The 14,233-nt window shown below is 40.8% G+C and overlaps 1 protein-coding gene across 2 annotated transcripts in view; it reads left to right on the forward strand.

Moving 5' to 3' along the window:
- Positions 1-14,233, forward strand: part of FSHR (follicle stimulating hormone receptor) — a 190,401-nt gene that overhangs the window by 151,657 nt on the left and 24,511 nt on the right. The window contains exons 5-8 of one of the 2 annotated variants that reach the window (XM_069583374.1): positions 6,706-6,777; positions 7,960-8,037; positions 13,410-13,478; positions 13,590-13,664. In XM_069583374.1, coding sequence (XP_069439475.1) covers positions 6,706-6,777; positions 7,960-8,037; positions 13,410-13,478; positions 13,590-13,664 — 294 coding nt within the window. The remainder of the gene's footprint in view (positions 1-6,705; positions 6,778-7,959; positions 8,038-13,409; positions 13,479-13,589; positions 13,665-14,233) is intronic. The other variant, XM_069583375.1, reaches the window with a different exon arrangement.

A 14,233-nucleotide genomic window follows, 5' to 3' on the forward strand; every position in this document is an offset into this window, starting at 1 on the left:
TGAAAGTGAAAAGTGAATGTGAAGTCTCTCAGTCGTGTCTAACCCTCAGCAACCCCATGGACTGCAGCCTTCCAGGCTCCTCCATCCATGGGATTTTCCAGGCAAGAGTACTGGAGTGGGGTGCTATTTCCTTCTCCACATGCTTCTCTACCTAGTTTTTAAAGTTGTTGAAATACTGCCTCCTCTTTCCCTTCCCTTTCCATTCCATTTTCCTCTGTGCCCCATCTCTCAAACCCCTCTTGTGGTTTAAGCTATACACACTCATTTCCCTAGTTCAGGCCAATAAGCTCTATACTGTCTTAAAATCTGGTTTCCTCTCCTTCCTGCAAGAGCTCCTCCATGAGTAATCCATCTCACATTGCTCTCCTCTTCCCTGAGTCTTAAGACACTCACCATCAACAACATATATCTTAGCACTAGACCCACTAGACCCATTTCCTCTATACTAACCTTAACTCCTCAATTCACCTGTGCATTCCCTGAAAACAAGGGTGTGGTCTTTGGCATCCTCTTTTGGATAGGATGGACATTGTATGGAAGGAAGATGTATATCCCAAAGCAAGACAAGTGAGCCCAAAACACTGAAAGTTTAAGAAAAAAACACATACCAGCACTGTTGAATGTTCATGAAAGCACTAACGATGTTCAGGACAATGAGCCTTAGAGCTGTGGGGTCAATTGTTCTTGGAAGCAAATATATTATTGAGTGAGATGGCATGACAGTGGAATTGGTTCCCATCAACTGAAGGGACCTCACTAAGTTCATCCTGGCAATAGAAGCATCCATTTTCATCACTGTAATCAATACTGGGGACAGTCAGGCATGAAAGGTGTTAATACCAGTTCAGAATGAAAAGCCGGCTGTTGAGAAGGGAGGACTATGAGCAGTTATCTCGCTTTAGAAGATCCATTTGCAGAACTTAAATTTGTTGGCATTTTACCCTCAGGCCTTTACCTGTTTTTGAAGATTAACTGTGGTTCAGTGAATCAAAATAATTTCACAGCAAACAGTCATTTGACCAAAGCAAACCCATTGAGACACAGAGCTCCTAGCTGATTACCCACTTCCAGGCTCCATCAGACATGAATTTATTGATCAAAGGGGGAAAATGAATTGAAAAGTAAGTGTTCATCCAAACTCCATTTCCTGAGTTATCTTGGGGTTATGAAGAGTTGCAGCTATAGAGTTATCATCAATAATCCATCTCACTAGATAGTCACTAGATCTTTTTAAGTGTCTAAAACTCAAAACTACTGGAATAATCTTAGCCGTTTTTGCTGTGTGTTTTCTATAAAGACCAAAGATTTCAATGTGCATCTATAGACATTTATAGATGTCCCATAAGTATAGTGACTTTGGAAGTGCATATTACTGATATTAAATAATGTACTTGCACTCTTATTATTGATAATAAGAAAACTTTTTCTCCTTCAATTATATAAGTCTTACTCATTTACTAAGAAAGAGCCAGGTTGTTATACATCAGGTAATGGATAATTTACCCTAATATTAAATCCATTATGTATGAAACATAACTAGTGAGTGATTCCTTTTTCGTGTTCATTTCTGACAACACATAACACATTGCCTGGCCTGGTACATACACAAGCACTTGACAGTGTCACCCACTGTGTCGACACTGAGTTTTCAGGAAAAAACATGATTTCTGTCATTGGAAGAATGTTGAAGATGTTCAGTCTGGCTGAAGACACAGACGTTGAATAGAACATAAACAAAAAGTCATGTACAGTTGAGAATTTTGATGAGCAGCAGTAAGGGAAAACTGCTAAAAAGAATATGATTATACTGGGAAAAATCAAAAACCTTAAGTTAGCTCGGCAATCAGGGAGCTCCTCTCTCAGAAAATGACATTTGTAACTGAACCCTGAAGGATGAGTTGAGGTTGGCCAGGTAAGGTGTGGATGGTAAGCCTTCCAGATGGAGCATGAGCAAATGCCGGGAAACAGGGAGGAACTTAGTATATCTGAAAAATTGAAGGAAAGCAGTGGTGCTGAAGTGAATTGGGGAAATGACATCAGATGAGGGTGCAAGAGTAGGGAGTAAAGAGTAGAAATTTTACTATGGGAAATAACTAAAGAAAAGCAGAGAACTAATGCCATCTGATTTACATTTTTAAAATGAATGCTCTGTGCTGAATGGAAAATGGGTTTGAAAAGGACAGGATTAAATGTCTGGAAAGCAGTAGACTATGACAGAAATCTTGAACGATGATGGCGGTTTGTTCTAGAACAGTGTTGATAGAGATAGAAGAAACTGTATGGAATCAAGAAATATTTTGGAAATGGAATCTAAGAGGACTTCGAGATGGAGTGAATTCTGGGGGGTGAGGGTGAAGAAGCCAAGTTTACTGTCACTTTCTAACAATTGATAGATGGGAGTGCTATTTATGAGGAAGAACTGAGAGAGAGCAGTTCTGTGAAGGTAGTAGCGGGGGAACTAGTTTAGTTCACTATGCCAATAAGACATGCAGAACAGGATATATGAAGCAAACTTTAGGGACAGACTGGAGAGGTCAGAAGTCAACTATAAATCTAGGAGTGGTCATCATATCAACACTACTTGAAGCCATGGGAAATGAGACCTTCCCAGCAAAATGAGAGAGAAAGGGCAGAAGGCTCAGAGTACACAGAGGCAATGTGCCATGTACTTAGCTGCTCCATCATGTCCGACTCTTTGCAGCTTCATGGACTGTAGCCCACCAAGCTACTCTGTCCATGGGGGTTCTGCAGGCAAGAATACTGGAGTGGGTTGCCATGACCTTCTCCAGGGAATCTTCCCAACCCAGGGATCGAACCCAGGTCTCCCTCATTGCAGGCTGATTCTTTATCATCTGAGCCACCTAGAAAGCCCACAGATAGAGGGGGCATCAACAACAAAAAAAGCTCAAAGGGACTAACAAAGATGTGGAATAACAGAAAAGTTCAACTGGACAGAAACTAATAAAAGAGAGAGACTTGGCAGAGAGTACTGAATTCTGAAAGGCATAAAAAAAAGAGAATTTAAAGTGACCGTTAGATTTATTGTTTATGGGTTAGTAGTCATGGGGCATGAGAAAAGTAGATTCAGTGGAGAGATATAGCATGAAAACAAACTGGAGCATCCTCAACAAGCTGAAAAGGAATAGAACATAGAAAATGAAGACAGCATTCACAGACAACCCTTTCCAGAAGCTTTACTGTAAAAGAAGGAAGAGAAACAAAGCCGGGCTGCAACTGGAGACAAAGTTGGAGTAAAGACAGATGATAACCATCAGTGAGTCCGTGAAAAGGTGAAACTTGGTACAAGTTAGTATCTCTCTTAGTCTAGGTGATCCAAACTATGTCTGAACAAGGACTCAACAAATAAGCAGTTTCTTTTACATTCAAACTGGAGGAGAGGGGTTAAATGACTAAGAAGAAGAAAAGAAGGCATGAGGGAAGCTAACTCAGAAATGTCTTATCAGCTGACTGCCACCAGGAAATCAAGGCCTAATTATGCTAGAGTCCATCTAAGGTGTCCTTTAGAATATATTCAGAATTGTTCACCCAAGGGATGGAAGAGTTCACCACTAGAAAAGTTGCCCTATGAGACGGCAACCTCCTAGTACTTCCCAATCTGCCCCCTGCCTCAAAATAGTTGAGCAGATTCTTACAAGTGTCCCACTCAGAGATGGTAGAGGAGCCTAGGGTAGAAAATGAGAGAGACCCAGTATAGCTGAGGCCAGTGTCTGCTAAGTTAAATCTGTATGTAGCTGGCTGCTATGGTAACCACTAAGTAAAAGATGGAACAAAAGAGTGTGAAGCAGGTTAGAGCAGTGTCTGATATAATGTCTACCTTGATATTCAAACATTCCGTGTCCTTTCCAATCTGGAAAGATGAAATGGCTTGTGTCAAGTTCTTAACATGTCCATCCTCCTGATTCCTGGCCTCCAGACCTCCCTTTCCCTGTTTAAGATGAATTACTCCAAGTAGCTGTTGATACCTGACAAGTAAATTAACTGAATAAGGGTTTTAATAAATTCTGGTGACAGAAGCAAGAAATGTTTTAGAAACATCAACCAATTAACCTAGTATTTTATGAGCACATACTGTATTCCCAATCTGCACATAGTAGTATAGATTGTCAAAGAATATCTAGTGTGGTCTTTGCTTTGATGTCTCATTAAAAGAATATTCCATAGACCCATGGGAAGTGATCTAAAAATAGTGGAAGGCTGGATATGATTAAATAACAAATGTAGCATAGGAGTGTGTCAAACTAGCAGATATTTAGTTATGGCAATGCTTCTGTTGGTATTTCTCTGAGTAGAATCTCAGAGGTGATGGAGCCCAATCATGAAAGCTATTTGTTTGGGTTAGAAATTTCAAACTCCAAATGTTAACAGAAGCTATCTCTGGATAGTGAATCTAGAGGTGATTTTTACTGTCCTCTGTAGATGTTTCCATAAGCCTCACAATAAATATATATTATTTTTATATTCAAAGAATATATCTTTTTAAAACACCAAAGGATATAGAGCTGCTAGAATTCTCATATATTGCAAGTGGGAATATGAAATGGTACAGCCACTTTGCAAAACAGTTTGGCAGTTTCTAATACAGTTAGACATATACTCACCATCGACCTAACAATCCCACTCATAGACATTTACCCAAGGAAAGTAGAAATGGCCTCTCTTTCTCTCCCTCTGTGAGTCTGGGTCTCTCTCACTCACACACACACACATAACACACAAATGTTTAAAGCAGTACTTTTTTATAATCACAAAAGCTGGAAACAACCTAGGTGTTCTTTTACTGATGAATGAACAAATGATGAATACCCATTTAAAGGAAGACTAACCAGCAATAAAGAACAGTGAACTACCGACACACACAGTAACATGGAAGAATCTCAAATGCCTTATACTGTATGAAAGAAGTTCCATAATATATGGTTGCACTGATATGACATTTTGGAAAAGGCAAAATTATATAAATAGAAACTGATCAGTGGCTGGGAGGAATAGGAAGTAAAAGGAAAGGTAACTATTGTACAAAGGGGCAACACAGCATAATTTGAAGGGTGGTGGCACTGGGTTTTATCTTGAGTGTGCTGGCTGTTAGGTAGCTGTGTATGCTTGTGTTAACTCAGGTGTCTACACGAAACAGTTTATATTTTAGTGGGAAAATATTTTTAAGTAAATAACACAATGAAGTCTTCATAAAACCAAGGTAACAGCCATTTTCCACAAATGAAAAACAAAGGGAGGCCATCTCAAGGGCTGTCAAAATAATCAAAAGAAGAACTGATGAAGATGTGTTCTGTGTGGATCACTAAGAACCAAGCAGGAGCAAAACATCTGAGAACCATTACAGAGAATCCGTAGGCAGAATTTATGGGCTCTCTGAATACAGAAGCAAAGAGCAGGACACCAAAGTCTACTCTAGAATCATAAACCCCAGACACACATGCTCTTTCACAATGATGAGCATACTGGTGCAGGTTCTTTAGCTTGCCAGCAAAAAGACCAAATGTAGGTAAGACACACAGAGAAAATGGAAATGGGAGTGGAGAGGTACTGGGAGGATTTTGAGTATCTCACAGGAGCCTGAGAAATGCTGAAAAACAGTATGCCAGACAACTCTCATTGTCAATTGAAAATCTTCTTCACCACTGCTGTGGAAGCCAGTTCCACTCAAATTCCAACCGGCTTAATTTCAGCTGGACAACACCTACTCTGACCTTGTGTTCCTCTCATTTCTAGTCCCAGGGCAGCTTCTACACCAATGTAAGAGATGCCCAGAGGGAAGTCTCTGGGCACCCACAAGTGTACAAGTCAGAGTGGAGAGTTAAAATCATGGGGATGTCGTCAACCAATAGGAAATAGTAGTCTGTGAATAAATGCTGCCCTTTCTTCCTCATTCAGAGCAACAGTTTTGATACCCATTTTGAAAATATCCTACGTCAAGTCCTTTGCATTAAAGACCAGTCACAAGTAGTGCTGGCCAACTCAACTCATATCGATTATCTTTCCCCCATCTCTGTTTCATTTCCCCTGTCCCAACTCACTGAAGTCACATTATCAAATATACTATCTATAAGGCAGTCTTTATCTCAGGCTTGGCTTCCTGGGGAACCCAGGCCAAGACATGAAAGCCTTGGGAAGGATCCAATATAGCTCTGGAAACCTCAGCTCTAGAAATGTAGGGACTATCTCATGAGCATGATGGCATCGGCAGACTCCACTCTAACCAACTTCCAACTTCCAACTTCTTCCCAGGAGAGAGTTTGATGGGCCCACATGGGCCCTCTAAGGTCAAAGGGTATGGAATTCATGCCTTAATATCGACAGAATCACGTGGAGAGAAGAGGCAATTCTTCAGAGCATGTAGAGGCTGGAAGTAGGGGATCATTTAGGAAAATTGTCCAGTTGCAAATTACTTTTGGATTATGTTGATTTCTTTTTTAGCAAAAGTGTGCATTGTGTCCATCTTTGTGTCTGAGTGTAAGTTTCTTTTCTCTAAGGCATCAGCAGCTTCCTAAACCCTGATTAGAGCCTTAAAATAGAAAACATAAGCATGATTCACGTGTATTATGGGATTTTCTGGTAGCTTTTCTGAAAGCTCAATATGGATATTTTGTATTTGGAAAGCCTAGACGGTGGCAATTGCTAAAACAGCCAGCTTCGTTTTTCACTCACTCTTATTTCGTCTCTCTCTAGGTTAATATCCAACACAGGTATTAAGCACTTGCCAGCTGTTCACAAGATTCAGTCTCTCCAAAAGGTTTTACTGTAAGTTTGAAGGGTGGTCACCAACTCTTTACTCATAGCTATTCTACCCAACAGCCTCTGGGCCTGTAAAAAGCATTGTGTAGTCTACAGCCTCCAAATGTGTTGCTCTGGGTGAGCAGGGGTAGGAAGGTAAACAGCAAGCATCCCAGCTTTACCTAAAGACCAGCTAATCTCAACTGAGTCAGCAGGCTGAGTCAGCAGGCTCCTCAGTCAGACAGCTGTCAACAGAGCCAGCCAGCAAATCAGGAAGTCTCTCCTTCCTTCACTATTGAGCCTTTTCTCACCTCCCTCCTGTAACTCCCCTTCTCTTCCACCAGCCTCCTCTCCTCCTTCCAGAATGCCCAGGCTGCCCTAGGCATAAAGAAATCACTTGACTGAAGTGTTGATGACAATGTATTTACCTTTTCCCAAGGTATCTATTTTGAAAGAGCAACAGAAAAGGCAACATATGATAGCAAGTTTATTTTCAATAGTGAAATTGTAAGAATCTGGACAGATGCAAAAGGAAGAGGTAGGAAAGAGATGGAATGAGCTGAGGGAAGGAAGGAGATAGGGAGGGAGAGAGAGAAATAGAGAATCCCCTCTAGTTTCTCAAATTGTCCCAGACAGTTTACTCCTTTTACATTTAAATGTTAGATCAGACTCAACAGGGAAGTTTCAGAGGATGAGAGGTACAAACAGAGAAATGAGATTTTCTTCATCCTTTTAGTCAGGAAGAGGAAAACCAATGATCAAACTTTTCTGTGACTCAAAAGAGGTCAGAAGAAGAAAACTAGCTTTAAGAAGTAGATTGAAATGGAGGAAGATGAAGGCCCAACTAAGGTGAATGGAGAGGTTTGGTAGAAATGGAAGGTCAGCTTAAGTGACTGTCATATTGAGCAGGTACCAACTGTGGAGGCAAGGATAATAAATGAGTACATTATAACCTCACACAGTTGAATCAGCCTGGAAAACTTTCAGAGATGTAACAGACTGCATGTCTGCAATTGCACTTTCAAGAAGAACTGATATACTAGAGATAAATTAGATGTCATCAATTTCCCAAACATTGAGCTCCTCATTCTATAACTATTCAAGCATTACCTCAGTTAAAGACTACACCATGCCAAGTAGACTCCATGTGGGGAGGTGACACGGGATGGAGCTGATATAAACATCTAACCTGTCTGTACTTTCTTCCAGAGATATTCAAGATAATATAAACATCCACACAGTTGAAAGAAATTCTTTCATGGGGCTAAGTTTTGAAAGTATGATTGTGTAAGTAAAGAAAAAAAAAATCCAATGGAGTAACATTTGGCTTTTCATGTAATGCTTTCTTTGTCATAATGGTATGTTCCCTTTTTTGCAGGGGGCAGGGGAGGTGTAACTTTGGCATTTCTCCATTCCAATTTGTCTCTGATTCTGTGTTTTTCTCTCACTTCCCAACTTTACATTTCCAAATCACAGCATGGAGCCATGTTAATAATTTATGATTCTGTGGTGCGATTCAAGTGTTTAAAATTGCTCTTTGAATGATGGTCTCCTGTGATGCAACATCTGTTCTGAGGGACAGAATAACTCATGCATCAATAAAGCTAGTTATTGCCTGGCAAGGCTTTTGTTGCCCAAAGAAAAAGACCAAGGAGGAGTCTGAATCAGGAAGATATGGATATTCCCTCATAACCATGCCAAGCAGCTCCTGTTCAGCCCCACACTGGGCATATAAGATGACTTCACATTTGCTTAGAACAATCACGTTTTTTTAATGAGCTTGAGCTACTCTCTATGATTTTGAGGAAAGTTTGTAAATGTACTCTACAGTGTTAATGAACTATCTTCTAATCATTTGTGCCAGTGGCCTGTGTAGCAGTTTATCCACTCCCCAAGATGGCCAGGAAATAGGGCACTCAGGCTACCCAAGTGCTTAGGGGATCCTTGGCAGTTAAATGCACAGAAGGACATTTGGGAGACTGGTAATTGCAATTACATATGTAAGAAAAGTATTTTCTCTTTGCATTTCACAAATTGCTGTGTTTCTTTAAAATATATGTGTGTTTCAATATACGGTTAGGTACAAAAAGCAAGTTCTACTCTAGAAAGAATGTTGGTTCTTTTCAAAGCAGTAATATGATCCAGAGATCCATCTATATGAAAAGCAAACAAACAAAAACAACAACAAAAGAGAAAGGGAGGGAACAGAGGGAAATAGTAGGCAGAGAGAAGGATATATTGAAGAACAAAGCTAAACACAGTTTTTGACATAAATTTATTACAGTGAAAATCATTCAGTTGTGTCCAACTCTTTGCAACCCCATGGACTATACTGTCCATGGAATTCTCCAGGCCAGAATACTGTAGTGGGTAGCCTTTCCTTTCTCCAGGGGCTCTTCCCAACTCAGGGATCAAGCACAGGTTTCCCTCATTGCAGGTGGATTCTTCACCAGCTGAGCCACAAGGGGAGACTCAAAAATTTTTTACAGAGAGCCAACAGAAAAATTTGAAAAGGACTAGCGTAGAAATAGGATGTATGAAGGAAAATATAAAATCAAAGGCATGGATTCAGAGTACACAGCAGCAGAACAAAATTGTAGATAATACCTAATCCTTCCACTTAATATTGCTCATGATATTTGAAATCTGTGTGTGTGTGTGTGTGTGTGTGTGTGTGTGTGTGTGTGTGTGTGTTGGAATGAGTTGATGAGATGTGAGAAGCATGAGAGAACAAGAAAGCAAAATAAATAAGTGGTAGGAAATATGTGCAAAAAGTAATTGTTCTATGCATAAAGGAGGAATAATACAATTTGACATGAGAGTTGAAGGAAGAGTTAAGGGAGAGAAGGAAGGCCTTAAAAGATGAGTGGAATTTAGCCGCAGTATTGGCAAAGGAGGAGCAGAGGAAACAGAATCTCCAAAGCCAAGAAGGTTAAAACAAAAAGGTAAAAGGGAACTTCTGGAAAATGGTGAGTATCTGAGTACCACTGGCCTACTGTATTACAGCAAACGGATTCTTGGCTTGCATAATGGAGGGAGGAGCTTAGTGATCAACGGAATCAGAACTACCTGGATGCTTGTGCTGTTTTAAATGTTGCTCTAAACATACACATCGTTTTTAAATATTGTGATTCAAATATATGTATTCAAACTGAGTTCATGTGGCAAGTTTATTAATACAGTTCTTTATATTTTTTATTTTTGGCTGCACCGAGGCCTGTGGGATATCAGTTCCCCAATCAGGGCCTGAATCTGGGCCGTGGGCAATGAAAGCATCAAGTCCTAACCACCAGACCACCAGGGAACTGAGTATTTTTTATAGAAAACATATTAAGTGGGAACCTGAAATTAATATAATGTCAAATGTCAATTATCTCACTTTTTAAAAACTGGTGTGTACTAATAACATTCTCACAGTTTTTCGTACTGATATGCATCCGTTTTGTCCAGAACATCAGACAGAAAGCAAGCTCTCCTGACCTACCTAGTCTTAACTCTTCCCAAGTGGAGGAAACAAACTTAAGGAAATAAGAATTTGGGACACCATCTCAGAAACCCAAGACTACAAAAAATAGAAAATAGAGATCATAGCTGCTCTTCACTGACTCTTGTCCATGGATACTGTGTGGATCCCCAGAACTGAGAACCTACTTTCCTAATGAGGACAGTTTTCATAAGAATCAACACTTCTCAGACATGTCTCCAAAGGACAAATTCACACTTATGAGAAAAGTTTTTTTTTTTTCTTTTTTTTTCCCCTCAAACTTGGATGGCCCTTAATCCATATATAACAGCATCAGAAGGTCCACACTTTCCACAGTTTAAGTCTTCAGTTGTTCTTTGTCTGGGCCCTACTTCTGGCCATATGGGCACTTTCTGCCTCTAGGGACACCCAAGGCTACTTGGGGGAAAAAAAAACCTGGCAAAGTAGCTCTGATGATGGCAAAAGCTCTCTTCGCATCTTTCAAAATCCTAAACCCCTTTTCTACATATATATAAATAAATATATATTTTTAAATAGTCCAACAATGAAAGATTATCAGACACTTGGCTAGTGGCTCAGGGGGAAATGAGGAGTAAAAGCCCACCACAAGCAGGCCCTGGAGCCCTTCCCCACCTCTCCACTGACCATGCAGCTAGGAAGTCTGAACAGGGAAGTACCTAGCTATGGCCTTACTCCACATATGTTTCCTCCCTTCCTCAACTGGCTTCCATCTTCCTGCCCCTCAGTGAGCTTTCATGGGCCAGGTTCTCCCACACCTTCATTCTTTAGAAAGAGGACAGACTCTGCTTCTGGGGCTTCCTGAGCCTTCAATGACTGAACATACTGGGGAAAGAACAAAAAAAAAAAAAGACTAAGGAAAACCATGATTCAGTTATTCCTTAGCTGATGTTCTGCGCTGTTTGTCATCAACATCATCATGAGGCTGGTTTTTAAACCAGCACTACCTCTCTTAAGAGACTAGGCACATATTTGACAATTACCAGCTTCTCTGATAATAGTTCGAGAGTTCTACTGCCTAACATCACCCCCTGGGCAGGAATTCTGGACATAATTTGTTTATTGTGAAATAATCCATTATTAACATCAAAAAATGCTACCTCCTTTGTTGATTAAGAAAATCTGTAAAGAAAAAGGGCTACTTTAAATACAATAATTATCTTAAATTAGTCTGCATTCTACATAGCCACATCTATTTCTATTTATGAAAAAAGTATTAATTATCTAGCCTATAGAAAAAAGACAATTGGCAGTCACATGGATTTGCTCACCACTTTTGCTGGATTAAGGGTCAGCCAATTACAGCCCAAGGGCCTAATCTAATCCCTGATCTAGAACTTGTTTCTATAAATCAAGATTTTGATGATAAGGAACATGAATGCAGAACCTAAATGAAGCAAAATATTACTCCAAACAAGAGAAAAAAATCCATTATTTTCAATAGTAGACCTATATGACAACAAAATTGTACTCAGTTATTACTATTATACTTTGGTAACTTAGGTCAATAAAAATCTCATGGAAATTGTTTTTTAATTACCTATATAAAGTACCTGATGACTTTCCTGGTGGCTCAGATGGTAAAAAAATCCACCTGCAATGCGGGAAAGGACAATGTGGGTTCAATCCCAGGGTTGGAAGATCCCTGGAGGAGCGTACAGCAACCCACTCCAGTGTTCTTGCCTAGAGAATCCCAGGGACAGAGAAGCCTGGTGGATTGCAGCCCATGGGGTCACAGAGTTGGACACAACTGAGTGACTACCACAAAGTACCTTTGTAATATTCTCATTTTGCCTCTTGGCCCACAAAACCTAAAATATATTACTGGGCCCCTCATAGAAAAAGCTTGTTGACTCCTTTGTCTGGTCCAAAGCCCCTAGGATCCAGCTCCCACCGGTTAGGGACAGCTGCCTCAGCACCATCACCCCCAGCCGATTGGCTGACAAACCAGTCAGGAAGGCTGGATGTGCTGGGCACACTTGGGAAGGTGTGGGGTAGGCAGGATCGGGAGTGCACAACTACTTCCTGGCCATCAGAGTCTACCAGTTTGTTGCTAATGTTCTGAAAGGCCTGCATTGCTCCTGCGTGGATTTTCAGCTAACTAGCTTTCAAGGGGAAGAAAAACACACACAGTGTCCTCCTTTGAGTTTAAGCTTGTTGGGCTCCCCACTGCAGCAACAGAAACTGTCAACATCCTGGACACATGGGAGTGTCCCTGGGTCAGCTTTGGGAACAGTGCTATTTGCAAACCCACCGAGCCGGACAAGGAAGAGGACCTGATGGCAAATCAAGAACAAGTGATCACAGGCTCTCTGGGCTAAGCTCTCCCACACTTGGGCTTCTGTTTTTGTTTCCAGACCATCCAGGAGCACAGCAGTGCAGATCTGTCAGCCCAAGGTGCCCTTGGGCTCCCCTGTCCAGGCAAACCTGCTCACTGACCTTCTTTGCACAATTTGGATAACGATTCCCCATCCCGTCCCACCTCCCCCAGAGCCTCCTCCCTTGCCTGCTCACACCACCTCACCCTGCCACAGCCCACAACCTCTATAATTGATTTCTCTTCCTTTCTGGCTTAACCCAGAGCCACCTCCAGAAACCTCCAATAGCCAGGTCCTTTATGGGTCATGGGAGATGTTCAGGTTGTCTGACAGTTTAATTAGATCACTTTTTTGATGACAGCCAGGCCTGCTGCTGTGAATGAGCATGAGTAAGAGGCTTAAGGCAATAGAGAAAGGGGATACAATATGTTCTTTCTCTGTCTTACAGACACTTGTTCAATAACTGTATGATTTCTGTCCTTCAGGATGGGAAAGATCTTTGTCTGCTCCTCCCATGGCATCATTTCTACACACAAATGATATGTGCAAAGACCTTATGGAATCCAGGCTGCTATGCCTAAGTGTGCCTTCTCAAAATCAAATTTCATTGATTTCTCTGAATAAGTAATACACACACATAATGCAAACTTCCAGCATTACAAAAGGTTATACAGTGATAAATCAGTCTCCCTTCCACCCTGCTCCCTGAGTCTTAGGGTGGTATTTTATTTATGCCACTAACCTGTGCTGTCTGACCTTGCCCCAGTGCTTCCAATTATGAAACTCATGTACCATTTGCATCTGACATTATTGGTTTTTTAATGGGTCTTTTATTTCAGATGGCTGAGTAAGAATGGGATTCAAGAAATACACAACTGTGCATTCAATGGAACCCAACTCGATGAGCTGTAAGTAGCCCCGACTATTCTTCCAGGCCATTTAGAGGGAAATGGCTCCTTTAACAGTGATGTTTATGTGGCTTTGTGTTTCCCTCCTTCTTTTCTCAACTCCATCCGCAGGAATCTAAGTGATAACAGTAATTTGGAAGAACTGCCTAATGATGTTTTCCAGGGAGCCTCTGGACCAGTCATTCTGTGAGTAGCCTCCCTCGCTTCCAAGTAAAAGAGATCAGCATCTGTAAGGTAGCAGTCAACTTTGTCTAAGAGATCAAAGAAAGTCTGTAACTTTCTCCCATTCAGGGACACTTACAGGACAGGGCTGGCAATTAAGATCAAATTTTATCTGTGTCATCTTCAAAGGTGTACAGGACAATTTAGGGCTGATCTACACTCTAAATATCAATACAATAACAATAATAACAACAACTATTTAATGAGCACTTACCAAGTCCCAGAGAGTGTTTCAAAAATGTAATAGGCATTTTCTAATTTAATCCTTATAATAACCTCTGTGGTAGAAGCTATTTGGTCCCATTTTAGAGAAGGGAAAACTGGCTTCCCTGGAGAGGTCAATTCACCCAAGTCACAGAAATTTTAGAGCGCAGATGTAACACCAAACTGGTCTGACTCCTAGAACACTCTTAACCACTCTGCTATACATCTCTTCCCTGAAAGGGAAAGCACAGTTCGTCATCTTGACCCTCAGGGTTCAGGAGTTTTGTTCAAACCAGTGAGAAATACACACATTTGTGTTTGGATCCTCT

The sequence above is a fragment of the Ovis canadensis genome, chromosome 3, assembly GCF_042477335.2.
Source record: "Ovis canadensis isolate MfBH-ARS-UI-01 breed Bighorn chromosome 3, ARS-UI_OviCan_v2, whole genome shotgun sequence".
NCBI lineage: Eukaryota > Metazoa > Chordata > Mammalia > Artiodactyla > Bovidae > Ovis > Ovis canadensis.